This window comes from Cupressus sempervirens, chromosome 4 (genome assembly GCF_028749045.1).
Source record: "Cupressus sempervirens isolate cs-2001-9-10 chromosome 4, ASM2874904v1, whole genome shotgun sequence".
NCBI classification, from domain to species: domain Eukaryota; kingdom Viridiplantae; phylum Streptophyta; class Pinopsida; order Cupressales; family Cupressaceae; genus Cupressus; species Cupressus sempervirens.
This window is the reverse complement of record NC_143121.1, coordinates 823,857,417-823,880,386: the sequence shown is the minus strand read 5'-3', so window position 1 is coordinate 823,880,386 and position 22,970 is coordinate 823,857,417. Positions and strand designations below refer to the sequence as shown.

The 22,970-nt window shown below is 36.8% G+C and overlaps 2 protein-coding genes across 5 annotated transcripts in view; both read right to left on the bottom strand.

Moving 5' to 3' along the window:
• CLC-E (chloride channel E) overlaps positions 1-22,970 on the bottom strand; it is a 168,852-nt gene that overhangs the window by 51,575 nt on the left and 94,307 nt on the right. For all 4 annotated transcript variants that reach the window (XM_089827029.1, XM_089827030.1, XM_089827032.1 and 1 more), the window contains 2 exons: positions 8,712-9,320; positions 7,658-7,881 (listed from right to left, as the gene is read on the bottom strand). In XM_089827029.1, the coding sequence (XP_089683155.1) occupies positions 7,658-7,881; positions 8,712-9,320 (833 nt within the window). The remainder of the gene's footprint in view (positions 1-7,657; positions 7,882-8,711; positions 9,321-22,970) is intronic.
• LOC149563922 (uncharacterized) lies at positions 18,552-20,151 on the bottom strand. The gene is made up of 3 exons (XM_089824207.1): positions 20,105-20,151; positions 18,915-19,277; positions 18,552-18,792 (listed from the first exon to the last, which is right to left on the bottom strand). Exons 1-3 carry the CDS (start codon positions 20,149-20,151, stop codon positions 18,552-18,554), a joined length of 651 nt encoding a protein of 216 aa, XP_089680333.1.

Sequence of the window (22,970 nt, the reverse complement as noted above, 5' to 3'; positions counted from 1 at the left end):
TTTGGGTGGATTCAAGGGTTAACTAGGTTGGTTGGTTATTTGCCCTAATTGATTATTCACTCGAAAAGTGAATAAATATCCAAAGAGGAATTTAATTCTTGACTTCTCACTTTCAAATTGGAAAGTTGGAGAGTAAAACCCAAAATCCTCTTCATGAGGATTTACTGTTTTGTTCGTTGTGGGAGCTACGGGCGTGGGATCGTCGTGAGGTTGGGCTCGTTGGATCCAGCTCGGGGAAACCTTGGATTGCCGCGATTTTCAGCTACTTCTGCGAGATATTTATTTTATGGTTCAGATTCTCGTTTTGCCCTTTTGGCTGTGAGGTAGGGCTTTCCCGTTTTATTGTTTCTGCTCCGTTTCTGCTTCTGTTTTTGGTAGCCGTTTGTTTGGAGGCTGAGAACTAGTGTTCCCCTCCGTTTCTGTATGCTAGTTCTACCCGGTTGGGCGGGTATGAACATTTCTCTGTTTTTTGAGATGAGGGTTTCGGATTTTACGCCGTTATGCTGGCCGTTTTTGCATACGGTGTCCAATTCCATTTATTTTTGGATTTTTGGGGTTTTTGAACCCAAAGGCCAAATGGGTTTTAATTTTGAAGTTTTTCAAACTTTTGGAGTTTTTACCTCGTTTTGCGTCCCACCCTGTTTTCTCGTGTTTTCCTGGCACATTGTGGATCATGGACTTGGATGATCCATTTGGATATCAGTCAGACCACTATTGCACTTTTATGTTGCATTGGGATGCGTGTTGCATCCGTACTCCCGACGTGTTCGATTGAGTGATTTTATACTTGTTATGGTTTCTTTTGGACCTTTTCTTTTGTTCGTGAACGCTAGGATTCGTGTAGAATCCATACTCTCGGATTGAGGCCTGCTGAGTGAGTTCATGAAGTTTGGTCTTGTTGCATCATTGGGATTCGTGTAGAATCCATACTCTCGGATTGAGGCCGATTGAGTGATTTTATTGGCTTTGGGATTCTTGTAGAATCCGTCCTTCCCGTGTTGCTTTCAGTTGGGTGTTTTCTTTGCATTGTGTTTTCATTCCTGTCGTTGTGTTATGATCTTCGTGATGGTGGTGCGCCACACACGAGTACGTACGCGTACATTTGTTGGGTGACTTGCGAGGCCCGATCTTCCGTGGATTTGCCGGAAGTTATGATCATTGGGGTTGGGATGGGAGTATGGATGCCCACGGGCACTTGCCGTAGGATGAGCATGGGTAGGGTAGGGTAGCATATGGAGGGGGCTTCTATCTCGCAGCCTGGTGACCTTAGTCCCATAGGGTTGGCAGAGGAAGTTTTAAATAAGTGATAATTAAGGAAAATGTGTGACTGGTAATAGAACTTAAGATAATAAAATGTGTGCGGGGCCCTCCGTTGAGGAGTTGAAACACACGATCCGAGCTTGGGCTTGTCGATGCCAAGCGACTCTCCATGATGTCAGCCCCTACTTAGTAGCCTTTTGAGTGTCTGACCAGGACCTTTACTCCTTGCATTGTCTTAGGTTCTTGGTTGCAGCCATCATACTGTCTGGCGTGAGTGTTAGCCATGGATGTTCTTTTGTGTGTTTTTGGTGGGATCATTATCTCCATCAGCACGGCGGGTGTGGACCCACGGGTGCCACGCAGTTGGGAGGCGTAGCTACCTTCACCACTGCTAGGGATCGGTGTACAGAGACGATCTTTGTCCTAGTGCGACCGTTGCTGGATGTCTTCACTTGGTACTTCGGGTTCCGGAGTATGCTTTCTTGTGATTTATGCTTTCATTGGGATGCTTGTATATCATGTTTAGATGATGTTAGTTTATTTGACGCATGCCCTTATTATGATGTTTAGCATATGATTAGATGCTGTGAATTGTTGTATTAGCATATCTGTTGCTTATTGCTGTTTAGCATGTGATAGGTGATGTTATCTACTGTAGGATTATATTATGCTTTTCTACTAGCATGTTAGATTTCCTTATGCTTATATTGTTGCATGTTTTTAGTAGTGACGTCCCTATTACGACAGTACCGACGATCTGGTCGGTGGCTTGGGATGTTACGCGCGGGGGATGGCTAGGACCCACGATGGTCTTATGATGCTATTGATGGTTGGGAGGAACCTCGTACTTAGTTTGGTTGTTTTGTTCCTGAGATGTATTTCTGTACATTGCGATGATGCTTTTGTTCTCTGCGATGTTTAATTCAGTGTGTTCTTGCTGCTATAGTTTAGATGGTTTGGTGTTCTTCATTATGTGTTGTTCTTGCACTCGAGTGTTCATTCCTCGAGCCTTCGTGGATTCGGTACTCCCTGGTGTGGAGGTTCTTTGCTCTATTTTGGTCCTTTTTGCTTCTGGGAGTGTTTTCGTGTTTCTATGGGCCACATGTGTTCAGCATTATGCGACACTGATAAAGTATCACACGCCCATAGAAAGAATGTCGTACGATACTGTAAAGTGTCGCACGCATTACCGGAGAAGTGTCGTACGACACTGGAAGAGTGTCGCACGGCTTTATGAGAAATGTCGCGCGATACTTTTCCAATATCGCACGCCTTCTTGAGAAGTGTCGCACTCAGTAAGGGAGAAGTGTCGCCCTCCCTTAGTAAAAAGTGTCACACGGTTTTTGTGAAAAACCTGCGCGTGCCAACAGCGGGCACTTTTTTGTAGTGTTATGATCTTTTTGAGAGTTGATCTGGATACCCTTTTGGGCGTTCTTCAAGCCTATGTTGTTGCATTTTGAATTGAGGAGGTTTCATTTGAAATTCAATTTTTGGGTTTCTGTTGTAGTCCTTCGGGGTTTAAAATATATCGTTTAAGTATAAGTATTCCTTATACTTAAGATATATTTTAATATATGTGACAAATCGTTTGAGATAGGTTTCAGACCTCTCAGAGATAAGTTATGGATTCTAGGAAATTCCAGAGCTTCAGAAATCCAGACTTAGCCAATTTTCAGGGCTTCAGGATTTCAGGCTTAGCCAAATTTCGGGATTCTGCATTTTACCCCAACTTGGTGTTTTGTTGATGAGTGGTCATTTCTTGTGCCCTCATCTTGTTGTGTTGGTTGTTGGCTTTTGTTTGGGTGTGTCAGTTGGGTAGTGGCGTTCGGAGATTCATTGGTTGTCGGGATTGTGTTGAAGTCTTCTGTTGCGATCTTTGTGATCCCTGTATGATGTTGTCTTATGCATTCATACTTGTATAAAAAAAAAAAAATTATCTTGGCTTGATTTGAATCCTTGTTTCCAAGGATCTCCGGGCAGGGCATTACACTCCATCTCATATTTCCAAACAAAGCCCTTTGTTGATATCAAAACCTAGTCCACCTTTAATCACACCCTCGAAATCTCTGGAAGCTCAAATTTCAAAGGGTGCTTCTTTATGATTACAAAGCCTCTGAAACGCGCAAGGAGTTACTCCTTAATGAATGCTCCTTTATCTCAAGGATAATATCTCATAATTGAATGAAATGCTCACTCAATGGGTGGGAAAATTTATTAATAAAAACCATTCCAAAGCCCATAGCCCTCAATCCAAATTAAGATGCCTTAGGTCTTTAAATATTTCATTTCCGTTCCCCAAGGAACCATCCACTCCCAAAATTGCCAACTTATTTGCCAATTTGTTGGCCTCCTGATAGATGTGGGTAATCCTGAAGTCTTCAAACTCCTGCAATAGACACGAAATCTCGCCTGTGTGCTTTTCAAGGTGTCATGACTCCGATTTCCCTTTCTTAATTTCGTTAATGATAATCTCAGAATCTCCTTCCAAATGCACTCTGCTTATACCAAGCTTGATTCCTAAAATAAGAGCCTCTTTGGCTGCTTCACATTCTGCCACATTATTGGTGCCATCCCTTAGACATTTTGCCGCAAAAGCTAAGATGTTTTCCTTGTGGTCCCCTGCTATGCACCCACATCCCGATGAACCCGGGTTAACTCATGCAGCCCCATCGAAATTGATCTTAATCCATCCCTCCTCTGGCGGAGGGCGGAAGCCAAATGCACTTATCTCTTTTACGAGAAGGATCAACCCTTAAGAGCCCATTAACAGACCGAAGTTCGTACTGTTTATTTTTAGTTTCTAAGATCTCAGTGTCTTTGATGGAGACTTAATCAAAGTGGGAGAGTCACTTTATTACTAAAGGATGGGACTTGGGAAGGTCAAGATATTTTATAGCACCTAGCTTTGCAATTGCTTGAAGGGAAGGAATCTCGGGAAAGGAGGACTGTAAAGTCCCCTTCTTTTCATTAATTCTAGAGAAGCGTGGCTAGCCTATTTTCTTATCCCTATAAGCTAATAATTTATTAATAGGGATGCTTTTCCAGTCACAACTTTGCCTGAGGAGTAACAGAGAAATAAAATATTATTTAGTTGGTTTGTAAATCTGAAGTTACTTTATGTTACAAAATGACATCATAAAATTAAAGTGACTTTTTATCCCACATTAATTAAAGAAAGTCAATCTACCGATTGAAGAGACTATTTAAAGAGTTGTACTCTCATTTGGGGATATGTTATGAGAATATTGAATTGAAGTTATTTTCTCTCATTGCTGATATTAAATGATGGTTTTTTTCTGAGGACAAAAACCATTAGAACCATAAGATTGGACGGAAAACCAATCTGCTTGAGAGGTGAATTTGCATTGAGTTCACTACTGAACATAGTTACAGTTTTTCGTGTGCTGCAATGGGAGTATTGGACAGATTTGTAGTCTTTTGAAAAGGGATTCAAGGGCTGAAACTTTTGTAAAAGTGGAGCTTTATTCCATATTCTGCTCATTATCTGAATGCATATTTAGTATTTGGCTTCATTTTCAACGGGATAAAAACCAGACATAAAACACATTGCTAACATTCCTTCCCTCGATGTCTACAGAGTTAAAGACTTGGTATGAATACATTCTTTCCAGCTGAAGTTGTGGGTAACCAGCACAGCATAGGGTTCATGGTACTTGAAACCCATTGGACAGAGACTTGTGGAGTTGGATGGAGTTTGGAGGAGAATAGACGACCAATACCAAGGTTATCATTCATAGCAAGAGGAGGTTGTATAGATAATCTTGGCATTTGATAAGCCATCTTCCCATTGGATGTGTAGAGGAACATATGCAAGGAGGTGCCTATACATGGTGCTACAATTTACAACCTAGAAGTTTTGATCATAGCCAACTGTCAAGGCATTGAAAAGTATTTACTTGGACTCAGAATCTCTAACAGTGGTTCACAGTTGTTTTCTTCAATATTTATACATAGTGAACTGCCATAGGATCAAACTTACGCATCATATTGTGTCTGATAATTTCTCCTAGCTGTTTGCCAATTTTGTTCTCAGATTTCTCGGTAGTGATGCTGCCGAGTGTTTGTGGAATTAATAATTCCCTCATTCATGTGAAAATTCAGATTTCTATTGATACAAGTGTTTGACAAAATTTCTATGCAAAGAGTTTGTACTTGTATTTATTTCTTGGCACAAGAACTCAGAAACTTGGACTTGACTGTGCTTAGCAATTGTTTGGCAAAATGCCAATGTTACAAAGCTGAGACTTTGAGGATAGATTTGGATGGGGGTCTTACACACAAAGCCTCTTCCAAAACAGACTTTCGATTACCTAAGGGTGAAATTAAGAATGATATCTCTCTCATCCATTCCTTAAGTTTCTAAGCGAAGCATGTGTTCAAGGGTAACTATTTATTGTCTTATTTAGTTAGTTGTAGATACTCTTTGCATTTATGTCAAACAGAGAGGATCAGAGCCTTGTAGAGAGTTTCAGTCAGCCTATTGCTTCCAAAAGATTATTCTTACAGGGTCGCCATCAATGACAAAGGGGGCAATTGTTGGACTATCATCATTGATGTCAAAGGGCCAACTAATAGTCATGTATGAAGAAATTTATATGGACAAAGAAACTAAATTTGTGGCACCTTTTATAGATTTATATTTGCAAATAAATATAAAAATCTTGTCTACATGGGCTCACCCATGTCAAGCAATTCTACAGGAGAAACTAGAATTAAACAAATACAAAATAAGTAATGAAAAATTTGGGACGACCCCCTCTTGGAGCCAACCCATTTAGAGGATTATAAAAACAAATGCAAAATAAATTATTTTTGGAGAGCCTCCAAAATGACCTGAACCCCATAGAATATAGCACCCACCTTGGGAAAGGAAAACAAATAAATGAAAGTAAACACCTGTTGCTGGCCGACCTCACTGAGGAGTCATGACCATTGGTGAAGCAGCAATTTGGGAGGTACTCATAATTAAAGTCATTTCAAAAAGAAATTATTAAAAACTCTTCTGATTCCTAAGAGTAGAGTTGGACATATTTGAGAGAATATTTACAAATAGAAATCAGACTTAGCTGGCAGAAGATTTATGAAGAAAATCAGACATACTTGAGAGCAGATTTAAGAGTAAAAATCAGCCATTCTTGAGTCAGATGTAAGACAGAATTATTTTAGGTTTGTAAGCACTTACTGAAGATTATATTGCAGATGTCAGTTGGCAGAATTAGTTGAGTTGTCAGCAGTTACTGAAGGTAATCTAGGGAAGATCCTATAAGAGTTTACGAGACAATTATCACATCCCATTTCAGAGGATGATGCCTCTCATTCAAGAGATTGGCATCTCTTGCTGAATGATTGCTTCTGGATTAGATTGTATTGAAATTTTTACCATCAACGTTTTGAATCACACTACGTGATTCATCATCAAAATGAGAGAGCAAGAGCTGCAAAACAAAGTTTAATGGATTGTGGAAACCTGATCTCTCTAATCTCTTGCTGAGTTGGTGCTTAGTGGAGGGGATTGGTGTCTCCTATGGGTTAGTGCCTATGGAGCTGTAAGAAATTTTTTATAAAAGCAATATTTTGCCGTGGTTTCTTTTTGCAAGGGTTTCCACATAGTTCCCTATTGTTAGATCTTACTTGTGTGGATGCTTTGATTATTGCTCTATGATTGCTAAAGTTTTGATAAGTGAAAAGTTGTATTTTCCTGATTCAACCTGCTCTCAGAATAAGTGTTATTTTTCACCTATCACTTTTAGGCTAGTATCACACCAAAGTTGAAGAGGTAAATATGCTAGATGCACACAAGAATGTAGAAGCACCAAAATTGTTTTTTTGTAGTATTCAAGAGACTTGATAACTGCGGCTTGAATGAAGATGCTGGGAAGGGAGCCATTGACTAAAACAATTGTCAATTGCCACCTTATTAGAATGTAATAGATCCAAAACAAATACCAAAAATGAAGGCTTTAGCTTGCCACCTAGACAAGCAAGAGAAAGGGTTCAGATATGAAGCCTGTAGAATTTTGGCAACCAGGTCTCTTACTTTTGAAATTCAATTATATGTTTTAATCCCTATACAGAAACAACTCCTATGCCTACATGGAAAGATTCAACTGAACCAACATATATATGAAAGAGAGAAAATCTTCAAATCTTGATAGTATGCATATTCTTCTAAAAGGAACAGTTCAAATCAACAAAATGCAGAGTTTACATATCACTCTCATTTTGCCTCATTTTTATAAATCAACAAAAATAATTTTTTAAATTATAAGCACCTAAAATTAAATTTGGAAAGCAGTGTAAATAACCAGACAGACAATAGAAAAAATAGATGTACTAACATAGCATGCAAAACAGAAAGATTCCCAAGAAAACCAACCTGCAAGCCAGATTGATGGACTCCCGGTCTAAAAGTCCTACCAAATGTCCCATTTCATTTGTTTCAGGAGTGGCTTCTGTCACAACAGGTAATTGGCGCAAACCACGAATGGACATGAGCTGCCTGGCTACTTTAAGAGTTGTATGAGGGAATACAGTAAGCAATTCCCTGCCTTTACCTCCACCAGCCAAAGAACATACTTCAGAAACTGATACTGCTCCCATCTGCCAAGACATATTGTTAGGTTGTAATTTCAAAAAATAAAGTTACTAGGGCTTTCTAAATTGCACACAAACAGGCATACAGAACCCAAACTAATGCATGACAAAACAGCTTTTTCCTGCTGATCATAAGAGAAGAAATTAATCTCTGGTGCTTGGAGGTAAATAAGTTATGCCATGGCACTTTTGCAATTTGCAGGATCTATGTTTTAAACAACAATGCAGGAAACATCATCTCTATGGCAGATTCTATCCGGACTCAAATAGAAGTAGACATGAAAACGCATGCCTCAAGGTATTCACAATAACAAGCTAAGAATTGAGCTCATAGGTGAATCTGCTTTAAAATAGCTGTATTTGATTTAAGTTTTATGCTATCACTTGCAACTTGCAAATATCATGATAGCTAACAAAGAAAGAGAAACCAAAATGCATTGTCTTCCCACTATATGCAGTAATCAAATTATTATAGATTTGATTGAGTCACCAATAGATTGGGTCGGAGAACAGGTTCCATCAACAAACACATTAAGTAAACACAAAGGTATGAAAACAAAATTAAATGTCATAAATAACAAGATTAAAAGGACATAACATTCTTTATGCAAAATAACTCACAGTCCATTTATTCAATATGCCAGTACAAGAAAGCTGACATACACGAATTAACCTGAAAGAGTAAAACCTTGGCTGGTACTAATTTTATTAAGTCATATTGGAACATAGCCATAACCAAAGGATAACATCCAAACAGATGAGCAAAGTAATAGACCACCAATTAATGATTTTGAAAATCAAACTCTCAGCATTCACAGATGAGAAAGTCTAATTACCCCAACGGGCTTGTTGTTTGCCATTGCCATTTCAACATATTTTTGGATATCTCCAAGTGTCAAAATTCCTTTCAAGTAACCATTACCATCTACAACCAATGCACACCATTCTTTTTGTGCAAGTATAAGCGAGATTGCTTCTTGTAAAGAAGTCTGCTGAAAGATAGTTACATAGTGGGTTCGCATTGCTGCCACAACAGGAATCAGTTCTTCCAACTGTTCAACTTTGAAACCTTGATCGGCTACACATAGGGAACTTTCAAGTTTGCAGAGGTTTCTTGTAGACAGAAGTTTGTCCTTTGAAGTTGGATAGGACTGAACCATATTGAGTAAATTAGATTGAATACTCAGAGATTTTTGAGAGACATTTAATAGCTTTTTGTTTTGAAACTCTTCCTTTTCTTCCTTACGGAATTCAAGATATACTGGTTTCTTGACATTCAGTTTCTTGGTATTTTCTCTTGTAAAAGATGATGAAATCCAAGAAGAAAAACCTACAGCTGCCATCAAAGGAATTATAATTAGATAGTCATGTGTCAGCTCAAAAAGCAGCAAAACTGAAGTCAAAGGGACCTGGCAAACACCAGCAAGCGTGGCAGCCATTCCTACCTGAAAGAAAAAAGAGAAGATAGTGTCAGGAAAAGCATGTACCATGTCAATTAAGTGGACTACAATTCAAGAGGAATAGATGGGCCTTAGCATCTTTCTAATATTGTTTAAAATTTAAACTATCAAAAAGTGTGGCTTATTCCCTAGTAGAAGCTATGCAACTTCCTTTTCAAATAGATAGCAAAGTCAGTTTTCTAGCATAACAGAAACACACTTCACTTATAAAGTTCTAGCAATTACACATGAAACATCTCATTGATATATCTATTACAAAAAAAATAGAAGCAATTTTTTTAATGAATTATTAATCTATTGAGAAAAACATTCTTAAAAATAAACATAAAATCTATCCAAGATTCTGATTTTCTTTAAAAGCTTAAAAACTTACAATCTGTGACACTGCTCAGTCAACAGAGCCAATTGCATTACAGGGATCACTTCAAAGTATTTGTAATCTTATTGCAATTGGCACAGTTTTTCAATATTATTACATTCAGCCATAGTTGGAAAACTCACACTTGGCAACAACTCGCCAAGCCCGCAAAAGTTTATTCACGAAAAAAATGGCCAACTTTAAAAAACAACTCGGGAAAACTCAAGAACCCAAAAAAAACTGCTAAAATTTAATTTAAAATACATTTTTTTTCAAATTTCAATCAGAAGATGCATTTAATGAGTTAATTAAAGAGAACACAAAGAAACAATCAGAGTTTAGATATATATAAATGCATAGTGGATACAAAAACGCATTCTCATGCGGAATGCTGATGGCAGGAAGCAAAATAGTAAATAGTTTCTGTCAAAAAAATAACGGTTTTGGCTTTAACCCGTGGCCGAGTCGTTTTGTAAAACTTGCCGAGTTTTTTCCAAATACTCGGTGATTAAGCAGTTCGAAAAAATTGGCAATTTTTTTCTGCGAGTAAAACTGCTAAAAACTTGCCACCAAGAAAAACTTGGCGATTAGTAGCAAATTGCTGAGTATTCGGTGATTATGCCAACTATGCATTCAGCTTCAAATCACAAGAAAGACAGATGTAAAATACTGTTTATTCTCACAGTCCATTTGTTCAGCTTATATAATTTTTATGCTCTAATCAATAACAATGATATAAATTTTAGCAGCCCTTCCATGAACCGGCATTTCAAAACATAGTAGTTTACCATTATATGTCATGCAAGACAGAAATCATGTGCTTCTCGTCTTTATTAAGAAGCTACTGAGATGGAAAATAACTATCAAAATTAGGTAATTTTCAGTAGATCATCATCACTTGCCTAAGATTTCAATTATTCTTGAAATAAATCTCATTAGAACATCTATGAATTTTTTAATACATAGCATGCTGAATCAAAGGCCAATAAATCAAAAGACAGCTCTCTATTAAACTCTCAAGTCAGTATATATTATTTTGACAAAAGACAACGTATATTTCCATTTCTCATACTCGAAGTACTGATCAATACATTATGACCTTACCAATAACAACGTATAACCATATGCTTCACTTGTTTACCAGCAACTTATAGTGTTCAAATTCATTTCAAAACTTTATTAACCAATATTTCCTAATTTTGAAACTTACATGACTATTAATGAAGAATTCCAAGCTGTTGGTTGGACGAAGCTGAGATCAATAAGTTCAAGAAAAATACTTGAGAAAGGCTTTCTTAAAGTTTGCAGAAATGAGTCTATGATAATATATGTTTTACTATAATGTCCCCAATTTTTGGACCTTCCTTGGTGATAGGAAGATGAGAAAAGGTTGACCTATCATTTGGTTCCTGTAGGTTGGCATAGTGTAAAGGTTGTTGTCCTGCATTTTGTCACCACAAATGTAGGTAACAGTACGAAACTCATTCAACTTAGTTTCAAATTTCCTTGAGTTTAATTCATTAATTAATTGGTTAGTATTGATCAATCAGTCGACCCCAATTGATATAATAAATCCTTTTACTGAAGGCCTTCGTCAAGTCTTTTTAATTTTCTGTTTGTTGAGCCTATGATTGATTTTTGAAGCCTTCAATGTCCTTTCTCTCATTTTTGGTGTGTGTCTATTGGCTTTTGGTCTTTTGATTTTGCTCAAGTTATTACTTTCGGTTTTCCCTTCGATTCGATCTATCTTAGGGCTTAATCGGAGTTGGCAATCAAAAGATATGATCATTTTAGTGCCCAAAAAGTGGACCTTTTAGGTGCAACTGTACAAATTAAAAATATCATGTTATATTTTTAAGTTGACATTCAATTTTTGAAAAATATAACATAAATTCATTTTATGTTATGTTTTCTAAGTTATTTATTCTTGTTTTTGGGTGTGTGTTTGTTGGCTTTTGGTCCTTCGGTTTTGTTCAAGTTATTGCTTTTGGTTTTCCCTTTGATTTGATCTATCTTAGGGCTTAATCGTAGTTGGCAATCAAAAAATATGATTATTTTAGTGCCCAAAAAGTGGACCTTCTAGGTGCAACTGCACAAATTTAAAATGTCATGTTATATTTTTAAGTTGACATTCACTTTTTGAAAAATATAACATAAATGCATTTTATGTTATCATTTCAATTTTTCACTTAAAGTAACTATAGTGCACTTTATGTTATATTTTTAAGTTGAGTTTTTTAAAAAATTTTCACTTAAGTGACTATATTAACTATATAGGTTAATTTAATTTTTGAGTTTTAAATCAAAACATCTTAATAAATATTACTTTTAAGATAGTATTTGCAGATACTTCATTAATTATATAGTGTAAATATTATTTATGACCCATTTGAGTAATATTTCTTCAAAAATTAAATTGGCATGTCACTTGTGCATAACATGTGTACAAGCACATTTTCGTCAAAACATGCGCTTGCACCCAAAATGTGTGATTTTGAATGAAAAAGACATTTGAAAACACAAAAAACATATCATTAAATGTGTTTTTAAAATATGCAATGACCCCCAAAAGGTGAGACATGCATATTTAATGTGTTTTCAAAACATCCAGTGACCTCCAAAAGGTGCGATTTTGCGCTAAAGGTCAATTTTTTAGCAAAATTTAAAACATGCATATGCACCCAAAAGGTGCAATTTTGTTTGTGGCTTCCATTGCATATATGTAATTGCACCCAAAAGGTGCAATTTTGCCTATAAATTCAATTTAATGTGTTTTTTCTAAAACATGTAGTTGCACCCAAAAGGTGCATTTTTTATAGGGAGTCATTTTTGAAGATTTTAAAACATGTAATGGCGACAAAAAGGTGCAATTTGTTCTCAAAAGCACGCATTTGTCTTCAAGAAACCCAAAATTGAAGATTCAAAGACAAAAAACTGTTAGAAAGGACATGGTTGCCATTGCACCAAAAGATCCACCTGTTAATGCCCGATATAACCAATAGTCTTATAGAACCACACGAGACAGTTAAGCCATGTTGCAAACCCTATGAGGGACACTAGCCCTATTGGGTGGATATTTTGCAATCAACAATTTTGGGTAAAAATCTAGTCGCAAAATAGGATGACCAGCCACAACATCTGAGATAGAGTCTCTCCTACCTTAAAGAGAAGGCTCCCCCTTCTCACCGTTCCTTGAATCAACTCAAGGGAAGCAAGAAGTCGAGAGATTTCATAAACAAGGTGTTACTAATATCTTTTCTTCTTAACTTTCAAGAAAGGATCCACTTACTCCTAGAGTGAATAATGGGCAAGGTAAATCTCTAACTACATTTCTATCAAGAGCTGGAAACAGTGATACCGATAAACCTTCACTAACTCAAAGGCTAGTTGAAAATGTACCGGTTTGGCTCTAAGTCCAGTCATACTTCTATATGGAAAAATCTTTACAATTAGGGCACAAAGACTCCTAAAAGTAAGAATACTACTATTATGCGAATTAAGAAGAAAATATAAGCTACAGACAAAGCTTCTAGCTATACACTTTCACAATTGCTCCTAGTCAAAGCTATGGCTTCAATTGTTTCTTAACTCTTTTCAATTCAATTCACTAGAATAATTACCAATAACACAAGACAATATGAATCAAAGACAACTTAGATGAATAAAAAACAAAGCTTACAATTCACTCAAATAACAATCTCACTTAATCAAAGTTAAGTCTCAAATGCTCCTTTGTATTCACTCTCTCAAAATAGTGCTTACACATACAAAGTTATGCTGGCACAATTTCTCCAGAGTTCTCTTGCACAAAAGATAATGATAATTTTACAATGAGGGGGCACTCATTTATATAGGCACAGGAGTTGAGAAAAAGGTGGAGAAAAAAGTGGGAGCAACTCAACCAACTTTGACCTAGTCTAACTACAGGAGAAAAAATAGGGTTATATGCAACTACACGTGCAACTCGCATTACATCTTTTACATACACATGTAACTCGCATTACATGTAATTACACATCTTCATGTAATACATCCTCTTCAATTACAAACATGAAAGAAGAAGAAGACAAAAGAGAGTTGAAAAAATCCTAAAGGACCTTGTACTTGATGCAATCCCGGATGATCACAAGATCAGAAGTTCTTGTACTTTGTACTGCTACATTCACCTTGATAACCATGGTGTTGCATCTTTTGATGAACTGTCCGTTGCCGTTTGAAAACTTGATGTGATCAAACTTTTCTCGTTCAAGTTGTCGTGAATTCTCCTTTGTAGATTTGCCCAAACTGGAGTCTCGGACACTTTGAAAACCTTCTTGATGATGTCTGGATGTAAACTCAGAACAGCTTTCCATCAGCACCTTTAACTTTTTTCTTTTTTCTTTTTTGAAGTAAAACGTTTGGTGCATGGGAATGCATGCAAGTGGAGATTGCTGATTTCCAATATGTGACTTGAGCTTTCAAGATGTCATTGCACGAAAAATGGATTACATGTAAATGCAACATGTAATGAGGAATGAAAAGTGAAATGAGATGCAAATGCAGGTGAAGGATACACTTTACATGTATGTGCGAATGAAAGTCAAGATGTAAAGCATGGAATGAGGCCAAAACATGTATTTACTAATGTAAACGCAAATGCATATGAAGAGATGGGAAATGGAGATGAGATAATGAGTTTTATAGTCACTTTTAGTGAAAAGGAGAAGTCAAGGTACAGAGGAAGTGAAAATGACATCTTTTTGACTTTCCAAAATGTGACTCAAAATTGGACCTTTTGGATGCAATTACACGTAAGACATTTCGTGCAATCGTGTCATGCAAATGGAAGCGAAAAGTGAGATGGGTGAGAATGGAAATGAAAAATGGAATTACATGCGTGGATGGCTATGAGATGGAAAACATGTAATCGCATTTCGTTGAGTAAGAGATGAAGTGTCATGACACGAAAATGGAATGTGAAAGATGACGATGCTTTCGCATGAAATGAAACAAAAACAAGTTTTTGGGAAAAAACTTATAACTTCTCCAAGTGGAGAAAAACCGGCAAGCAAGCACAAAACACAAAATGCAAAAGAAACAACGAACCTTCGAAAATAACTCAAAACATGCTAAGATGTAATGCACTACAAAGTTCAAATCCGAAATTAGAACTTGGGAAAGAACCAAAAACATGAAAATGAAAGAAAACTTCATATTTAAAAGGAAAATGCACTTTCCATGGCAAAGATCTTCACAAATGGCAACCATCTAATAATTTCATGCATAAAATTAGCAAAGATAAGCATGAATTAAATTACAAGAAGGAAGAAGTTCACTTACATGCCAAATATGAAGGGAAAAAAATGCTCTTCTGTTTGAAGAATTCTTCAAAAATGGTGAAACCTTTTCCAATCTTGCAAATTCGAATGAGAGAGGGCAGAAAACAAGGAGAATTTGTTGCAAAATGCCAAAACATGTCCTAAACACTCTCCAACTTCCAACATTTTTGAAAATGAAAGCTTGCAACACATTTTTGAAAAAAATGTCTCACCAAGAATCCCAAGTAAAACGTTTTGGTGTTTAAACACCAAAATGTGAATCAATATACAATGCAATCATTCAATGAGGGCAAAACAATTCATCTCCATGCAAAAACGCTGGGTAAAAATGAACATTTTTGGAGTTTTTTACAAAAATGTGGCCTAGATTTGGACTCCCAAAAACAGTTTTCAGCACATTAAACTCATTTTTGATGGAAGAAAAATGATCACCAAGCAAAAACGCCTTGAATGCAAAAGATTTCATTCAAATCCATGAAGAAAATCTTGAGTTATGGCCAAAATCGGATTCTTGGGGAGCAAGAACACATTTTCTTCTTAAAATCGGACTTTTCAATGAGCATAACACATTTTAAAATGTCTTTCTCCAAAATCGGACCTTTTGAGGTCACTTACACATTTAAAATATGTCTCCATGCAAAATTGCACTTTTTGGAGTGAATTACATGTTTTAAAACATGCTCATGGGCAAAATTGGACCTTTTGAGGTCATATGCATGTTTTAAAATGTGTCTCAACTTTTTGATGCTTAAGCACAAAAACTCTATTTTTCATGTCATTGCATCAAAAGGTCCACTTTCATGAGCTTCTCATGTAATGACATGAAAATTATCCTCAAAAGTGAGCTTTATATGTAACGACATGAAAAGTTTCCACTTATCATAGTTTTTACATGCAATTGCACATAAAAAATCCATTTTTGAAGCCTTTTAGTCATGTATTTCACTTAAAATTATAAAAATATCATCAAATGGGTCAAAATAAATATTCATTTATCATATTATTCAATATAATACATAAACATCATTTTAAAGTGACATTTAAATAAGTATTTGATTTTTAAAACCAAAAATTTAAAATGTAACTATATAGTTATATACAAAGTAACAAGAATCGGAATCGGATCGGAATCGGCAAGGCCGAATCGAATCGTGAATCGGCAATGAATCGTCAACGAATTGGCAATGAATCGGCAAATTTGAAAAAACCCTTTAAATTTAAAGATTTTAACAATTTAAAACTTATTTCATGCACCCTTTATTGAATATAACTTAAACACACTATAACATCATCAAATAGAAGTTAAAACTTAACATACATAAACATGGAACATAAAATCCATCACATATGTAACTTTGTTATCTAAAATGTAAATTGTAGGCTAGCTGAAGTAAATAGAAATCAAATGATCATAATGACTTAAATCATAGAATGTATGTAAGATGATCCATAAGACATCAAATCATAAATGTATGTAAGAATCTAAGATGAAGATCCATGAAAGTTTGAAACATATGTCTATCAATAATTCAGTATCAATATCTGTGAACAAAATATAAAAACAAGGCTCCAGCTCAAGCCTCAGACTCATAGTCATCATCATCATCCTCAACATCATCCTGAAGCTCGGCTGCAGCCTCAGCCTCAGCCTCTGAGTATCCAGTCTGCCTAGTAGCAAAGCGTCTAATGTAGGTCCTAGAGGACTGCCGAGCCATATCTCCCGCATGTAAGATGGGCTCATGAACGTCACTAGGGCCTGTGCCTGTGCGTGCACGTGTGCGTCTACCAATGCCTGAAGAACATGCTCTAGCTACCTCAGCCTCTATATCCACCTGGTCAACCCACACACGGTCTTCCTCAGTGAAGACTGGATCCACAACCTCTGTGAGCCACTCTGATTCTGGATCAATCTCCTCCAGAATGATCGGAAAGGAGTCAGTGCCTAAAATCTGTCTGATCCTAGGACGGAGGTTGTAATGAACAAAGATAATATCATTCAACTTCTGCACTGTCAACCTGTTTCTCCTCTTCGAATGGATGTGCTCGAACATGGACCAACTGCGCTCACATCCAGAAGCGCTGCTTGGCTGACTCAGAATACGAATGGCAATTTTTTGAAGTTTTGGGGTTGTGGCCCCAAATATTTGCCACCATCTATCTGCAATAAGGGAAAATTTGAAAATAGAAACAATTAGTCTCATTTACAAATTACAAGTTAACTCTAAAATTACATAATCAACTTTAAGATTAGAATCTAGATTCATGAACATTGAATATTCAATATATTATTTAATTTTTACGTGGCTGTAGTGTTGTCTGAGCATTTATGGCCATCCTGCCAGAGAAAAGTGGCCCCTCTTTATTGTTGAACTGGTCTAGCTCAACAATCGCAGCAGCACTATCTTCATCGCTAGTCAACCTCTGAATCACTGTGTATAAGCCAGTGAGAACCTCCGCATCCGCCTTGAATTCAGGACGGAAACGATATACCGGATTCAAAAAGTAAGCTGCTGCATGGATGGGTCGATGGAGCTGATTCTGCCATCTCCTATCGATGATGTCCCAAATAGGGCCATACCTCTCCTGCATTCCTGCATATTGGGCTCTGATGGCCTCCTTGGCCCTATCTATGCCCTCATAAATGTAGCCCATAGAGGGCTTCTCCCCATCAGCAGTTCGTAGCAAAGCTACAAGGGGCTCATTGACCTACATATAAAGTAAAACAAAAAACTTGAGTCAAAACTTAAATATAAAATAATATAACTTAAAGTAAAAGTAAAATACTAAATGTTAAATTGCAATAAATTTACCTGCAGGATTTCTCTAGCGGGTTTCCAAAAACCATCCTCATCAAATATGCAATCCGCCACATCTATCCCTACAGTGGTTGTAGCATAGGAAGAGAAAATCCACTCCCGCCCAACAAACATGCTCCTCAATTCATCCCTTGATGTCAACAAGGATTGCAAGGTGATGAAATTCGAGGCAAACCTCGTGATACCTGGGCGAGCTAACTCCTTGCCTTCTGTATACTTCCTCATTATGCTAAGGGCGAATGATTATAAATGAATTTACATATGTTTTTTGCCCTTTCCACACATGACTTGACAAACTCAAGTTTGCCAATTTCCTCCAACATGAGGTCAATGCAATGTGCCGCACAAGGGGACCAAAATATGGTGGGGTGCCTCTCCATCAAAAGTTTACCTACAACAATTTTAAGTCAATTAGAAATTCAAATAAATTTATTTTCAAAACTTGAAAAGTTAAAAGTTTACCTGCAGCAACATAACTTGCTGCATTATCTGTCACCACCTGAATCACATTTTGTTCTCCCACCTCTGCTATGACTTCCTCAATAGCCTCACATAAGTATGTGGCATTTTTTACATGTGCAGAAGCATCAATGGATTTGATGAACATGGTATATGCTACAAGTAACAAAACAACGAATTAGAATATTAAAATTAAATGGATCATCAACAAATTAGAATTCAACAAATCAAAATTTACAATTTTTTATGTAGGAAAGTAGAATGATCAATTACCTCCACAGGATACAAGAAAATTGAGGAGTGTTCTATTCCTCCTAGCTGTCCAACCATCAGTCATGATGGTGCAACCCTTTGCAATCCACTCCTTTCGGTTCTCCTCGAGCTCAGCCCTCATGTCCTCTACCATCTCATCCAAGAGGTATCCGCTCAACTCAGCCTCAGTTGGGGCTTTAAACCCCGGACCACAAATAGCAACCGCATCTATCATGTTCTGCCAATAAGGAGTCCTGTCACAAATAAAAATTTAGATGTCAAAGACTCAAATTATAAAACAAGTAAATATAATTAAAGTTTTACTTTTACTTTTAATTTTATCTTTAAAGAAAACAACGAAAAAAGAATCAATTACCTGGCTGCAATAAATGGAATGTTGCAAAAGTACCAAAATTTGCATATCTCCTTTCTGGCAGCATCATGAATCTCCTTGTTCAAACCCATGCCCTCAAGCGTGGGTTGGGAACCAGGAGTAGTGCGGGGCACAAAGTAACTATCCATTCTATTTTTCTGCACTCTAGGCTGCAATAGGTTGGTGTGGGACTCTGTCTCAGTATGTGACCGACTAGCACTAGCACGAGCAGAAGAACTAGGATAAAAAGGAGGCCTAGAAGAACCCTCTCCAACACAACCTACAGATGCAGAAGCTGATGCAGATGCAGATGTGGATGCGGCTGCGGATGCGGATGCGGGAACATGGGAGCCATACCCCTTAACCCTTCAAGTTGCATTTTCCTATTGGCTTTGTCTTTTTCAATTTTTTCTAATGCCATTAAGCAAGTGCGTTTTGCCTCAGGAGTTTGGTGAGTGCAAATTGTAACATCGTGTCCAGGTATAGCAGCAATGTGGTATTTCAATCTATAAATACCCCCAGAAGTTTTTTTCTTTACAAAAAATACATTTTGTTTGATATTTGGTTCTTTCAGGAAACTCTTCGTTATATTTCCAACATTCATCTTTTCTACCCATTGCGAATTTGCAAAAAATGAAAGCAAAGGCTGCTGCAATAAAAATTTATATGTAAAATATCAAAGTTTGAAGCTAATAAAAGCTACAAAACAACAAACCCTAGTTTGCAACTTAGTAAAAATAAAGAACATTCAAGATCTAAACTAAAAATCTTGAAAACTATAAAAATGCATAATACACTAATATGCAAAAAAAGAAAAGAGCACTTACCTCTTGCAAATGAGTTGAGGAGTGTTGAGATTGGCTCCTTAATGCTCTCAATGCAATTGATGGCCTCCCCAAATGGATTGCTGATCTCTTTTGTGCTCTTTCTTCTTGCCGGTTAGAAACCTATGGCTTTTCTTTTCTCTTCTTCTCTCTCACTTTTCCTCTCTTCTACTCATGTTAAACAAATAGAAGGCCCTTTAGAGTTATAACAAAGAGAATAGGTCAAAAACAAAGTAAAAAAAACAAGCAATTTTTTTAAATTTTACAAGTCTATACTTTATTGGCCGCGGGCGATTCATGCCGATTTTTTAAGGCGATTCATGCGATTTTTTGGATGAATCGCCTAAATCGGCGATTCAGGCGATTCACCTGATGAAATCGGCAATGGTGATTTCCGACTCCAAAAAAATCGCCATTGCTGAATCTAATCGTTGAATCGCCGATTCAGGCGATTTTATGGCGATTCTCGTTACTCTGGTTATATAGTTACTTTAAGTGAAAAGTTTAAAAGTAACTCAACTTAAAATTATAACATAAAGTGCACTATAGTCACTTTAAATTATAAATTTAAAGTAAAAGTAACTTTAAAAAATAACAAAAAGTGAATATAATGTTATATTTTCAAAAAGTGAAAGTCAAATTGAAAATATAACATCATATTTTTAATTTGTGTTATTGCACCTAAAATGTACACTTTTGAGGCACTAAAACGGGCATAACTCTTGACTGAAAACTCCAATTGACCTCTAGGTTAGACCGAATCGAAGTGAAAAATGAAAGGCATGACATGAGCAAAACCAAAGGACTAAAAAAAAGCAAATGCAAACTCAAAAGCAAAGAACGGACTGTGAAGGTTTCAAAAATCAAGCAAAGGCTCGACAGAAAGCAAAACAGGAAACACTTGACAAAGGCCTTCGGTAAAACAATTTGATATTTGAATTGAAATGGATCAATCAATTCACATTAAACAATTAAATATCAAATTCAAGCTTAGAGAAACACGAAACTAGCTTGGAAAAGTTTCGTACTATTACCTATATTTTGTGGTGACAAAATGCAGGACAATAGCTGGGTCTGTCTGGGGAATGTTACTCGTTTGTTCTTGGAAACAAAGAGTGACATAGAATCTAGTTCTCTAAGTGCCTTTATCCACTCCATTGGGCTATAGAGTCCGGCAACCAAAAACAAAAAGAAATCTAAAGCAACTAAAGCAAAGCAAATCTATTAAAACAAAAATGTGAAAACGCACTTACTAAAAACAAAGGAAAACCTACCTAAATAAAACTAGCCAAAAATGCAAATTTTAAATGAAACCATTTATGGGTTCAATAAAATAGCTACCTTTTTTCAGTAGCTTGAAGTACCTTGCATGTTCACATGCAACTTCATAGAAATGGAACACAAACAACTAGAGCAATGATGTCAAGGCCTTATGTAACACGTCTTGGAAGTGATGGAAGAATTCACCCTCTTGAGATGAATCACGTGTACTGCTGCTCCAAGAAAGGTTCATGAATTGAACTTGCTCCTTCAGAAATGAACACTCTTTGTTGACATCTTCTTTGATAGTATTTTCATGTTCAGGTACATGTGAAATTTCTAACTTTCCATTAGCCTCCAACCAAGCAAGATGTTGCATTGGACATCCTCTTGATCAAACAAATTGTAAATTTTTCATGTCAAGTGCAACTTTCTCGACTGATTCATTAATCACCAACACCTCAGAATGATCAAGAAAACCTTGCTCATGTGATTTTAGTGATGACATGATTGTACTACCTACCTCAACATGTTTCTCACAAACTTTTAACTTGGGAAAGTCTTTACTATTTATGAGAAATTCCTTTTCAAGTTCCGTGGTAGAACATTTATGCAAAGTGTTCCCAAGTTCATGACCTTGAGACACAAATACATCATTTTCAGCTTGATTGGAGCTTGCTTGCATGCCAACTTTGATGACACAACCATCTTGAACCTTGGAAGTTTCCTTCCTCATCTTTTCATCACAGGCCTTCTGAGACTGCATATACCACATATGAGAGTCACCAGCTATGTCTTCTTCTTTTTCTTGGAAAAGAATAGCAAGATCACTAGCTTCAGATACAGGATGCTTCACTGTTGTCTTTGCTAATGGTGCTTCAATTGCAAGCTTCTTAGATGGTGAAGCTAACTTTTGTTGATTCCCAACAAGAGAACTATCAGGAATAGTTGGAAGAGGCCTCCTTGGTACATCTTCATGAGGAACAAAAATCATGCCTTGAGCTATTTGCTTTTTGAGGGAAAGTATCTCATTTGCTAATCTTTACACCACAGGATCCATCCTTGTACTGGAGCAAAATGAATTAAAATAATAATAACTTTCTTCAAACCCACTTGCTACAATTCTTATCTACCCAGCAAGAATAAAATCATCTTCAATTTCAATCGCCAATGCCTGTGCAGCTACAAGAGTAGTCAGGGCTTATCTCTTTAATAGAAAAATGACGTCAGGAATTTGAGCATTGACAAAGAAACACTTCAAATTGGCAGTTGTAGGTTGAGCAACAACTGGAATTCTTCGTGTCAATTTGTTGAAATGAGCAACAAATTCACGCATAGGCACATGAGATAACTTCTTCAGCTGAGCAAGTTGGACCAATAATGCATGGGCATCTTTGGGAGGCTTGAACATTTCCTCAAACTTGGCTATGAGAGTAGCCCAGTTTGTGATAGTACATGGTGGTAAATGGTAAACCCAATCAGCAGCCACACCTTGTAGAGTTTCCACGAACAACCTAACAAACACGTCCTCATATTCAATAGCATGAACACCACATGCAATGTAGAAAGCAACAATATGCTCATCAGGATGTTGTTCTTTATCACCAAAGAACTTGGGAAAGTTCTTTCGTGAACCATCAGGAAGATCATGTAGAGGTGAAGCTAGATTCAACGGTCCAAAAGCATTTCCCCAAGGACCTTGGGCCATTTACATGCCCTTGGTAAATGCATGAAACAAATACAATGAATAATATTTACAATGAAAAAGGACACGGGTATGCTTCAAATGAAAGCATGAGGCTCTCAAATGCGCGTCGTGTCCCCAGCAGAGTTGTCAAAAAACTGTTGGGTAGATATTTTGTAACCGATAGTTTTGGGTAAAAATCCAATCACAAAATAGGATGACCAGCCACAACATGTGAGATAGAGTCTCTCCTACCTTAAAGGGAAGGCTCCCCCTTCTCACCGTTCCTTG

Coding starts and splice junctions, on each gene's coding strand:
- LOC149563922 (XM_089824207.1), bottom strand. CDS start 20,151: ATGGCGATTTTTTTGGAGTCGGAAATCACCATTGCCGATTTCATCAG. Junction 19,278..20,104: donor ACCATTGCCGATTTCATCAG/GTGAATCGCCTG, acceptor TGCAACTTGAAG/GGTTAAGGGGTATGGCTCCC. Junction 18,793..18,914: donor ATTCCATTTATTGCAGCCAG/GTAATTGATTCT, acceptor TATTTGTGACAG/GACTCCTTATTGGCAGAACA.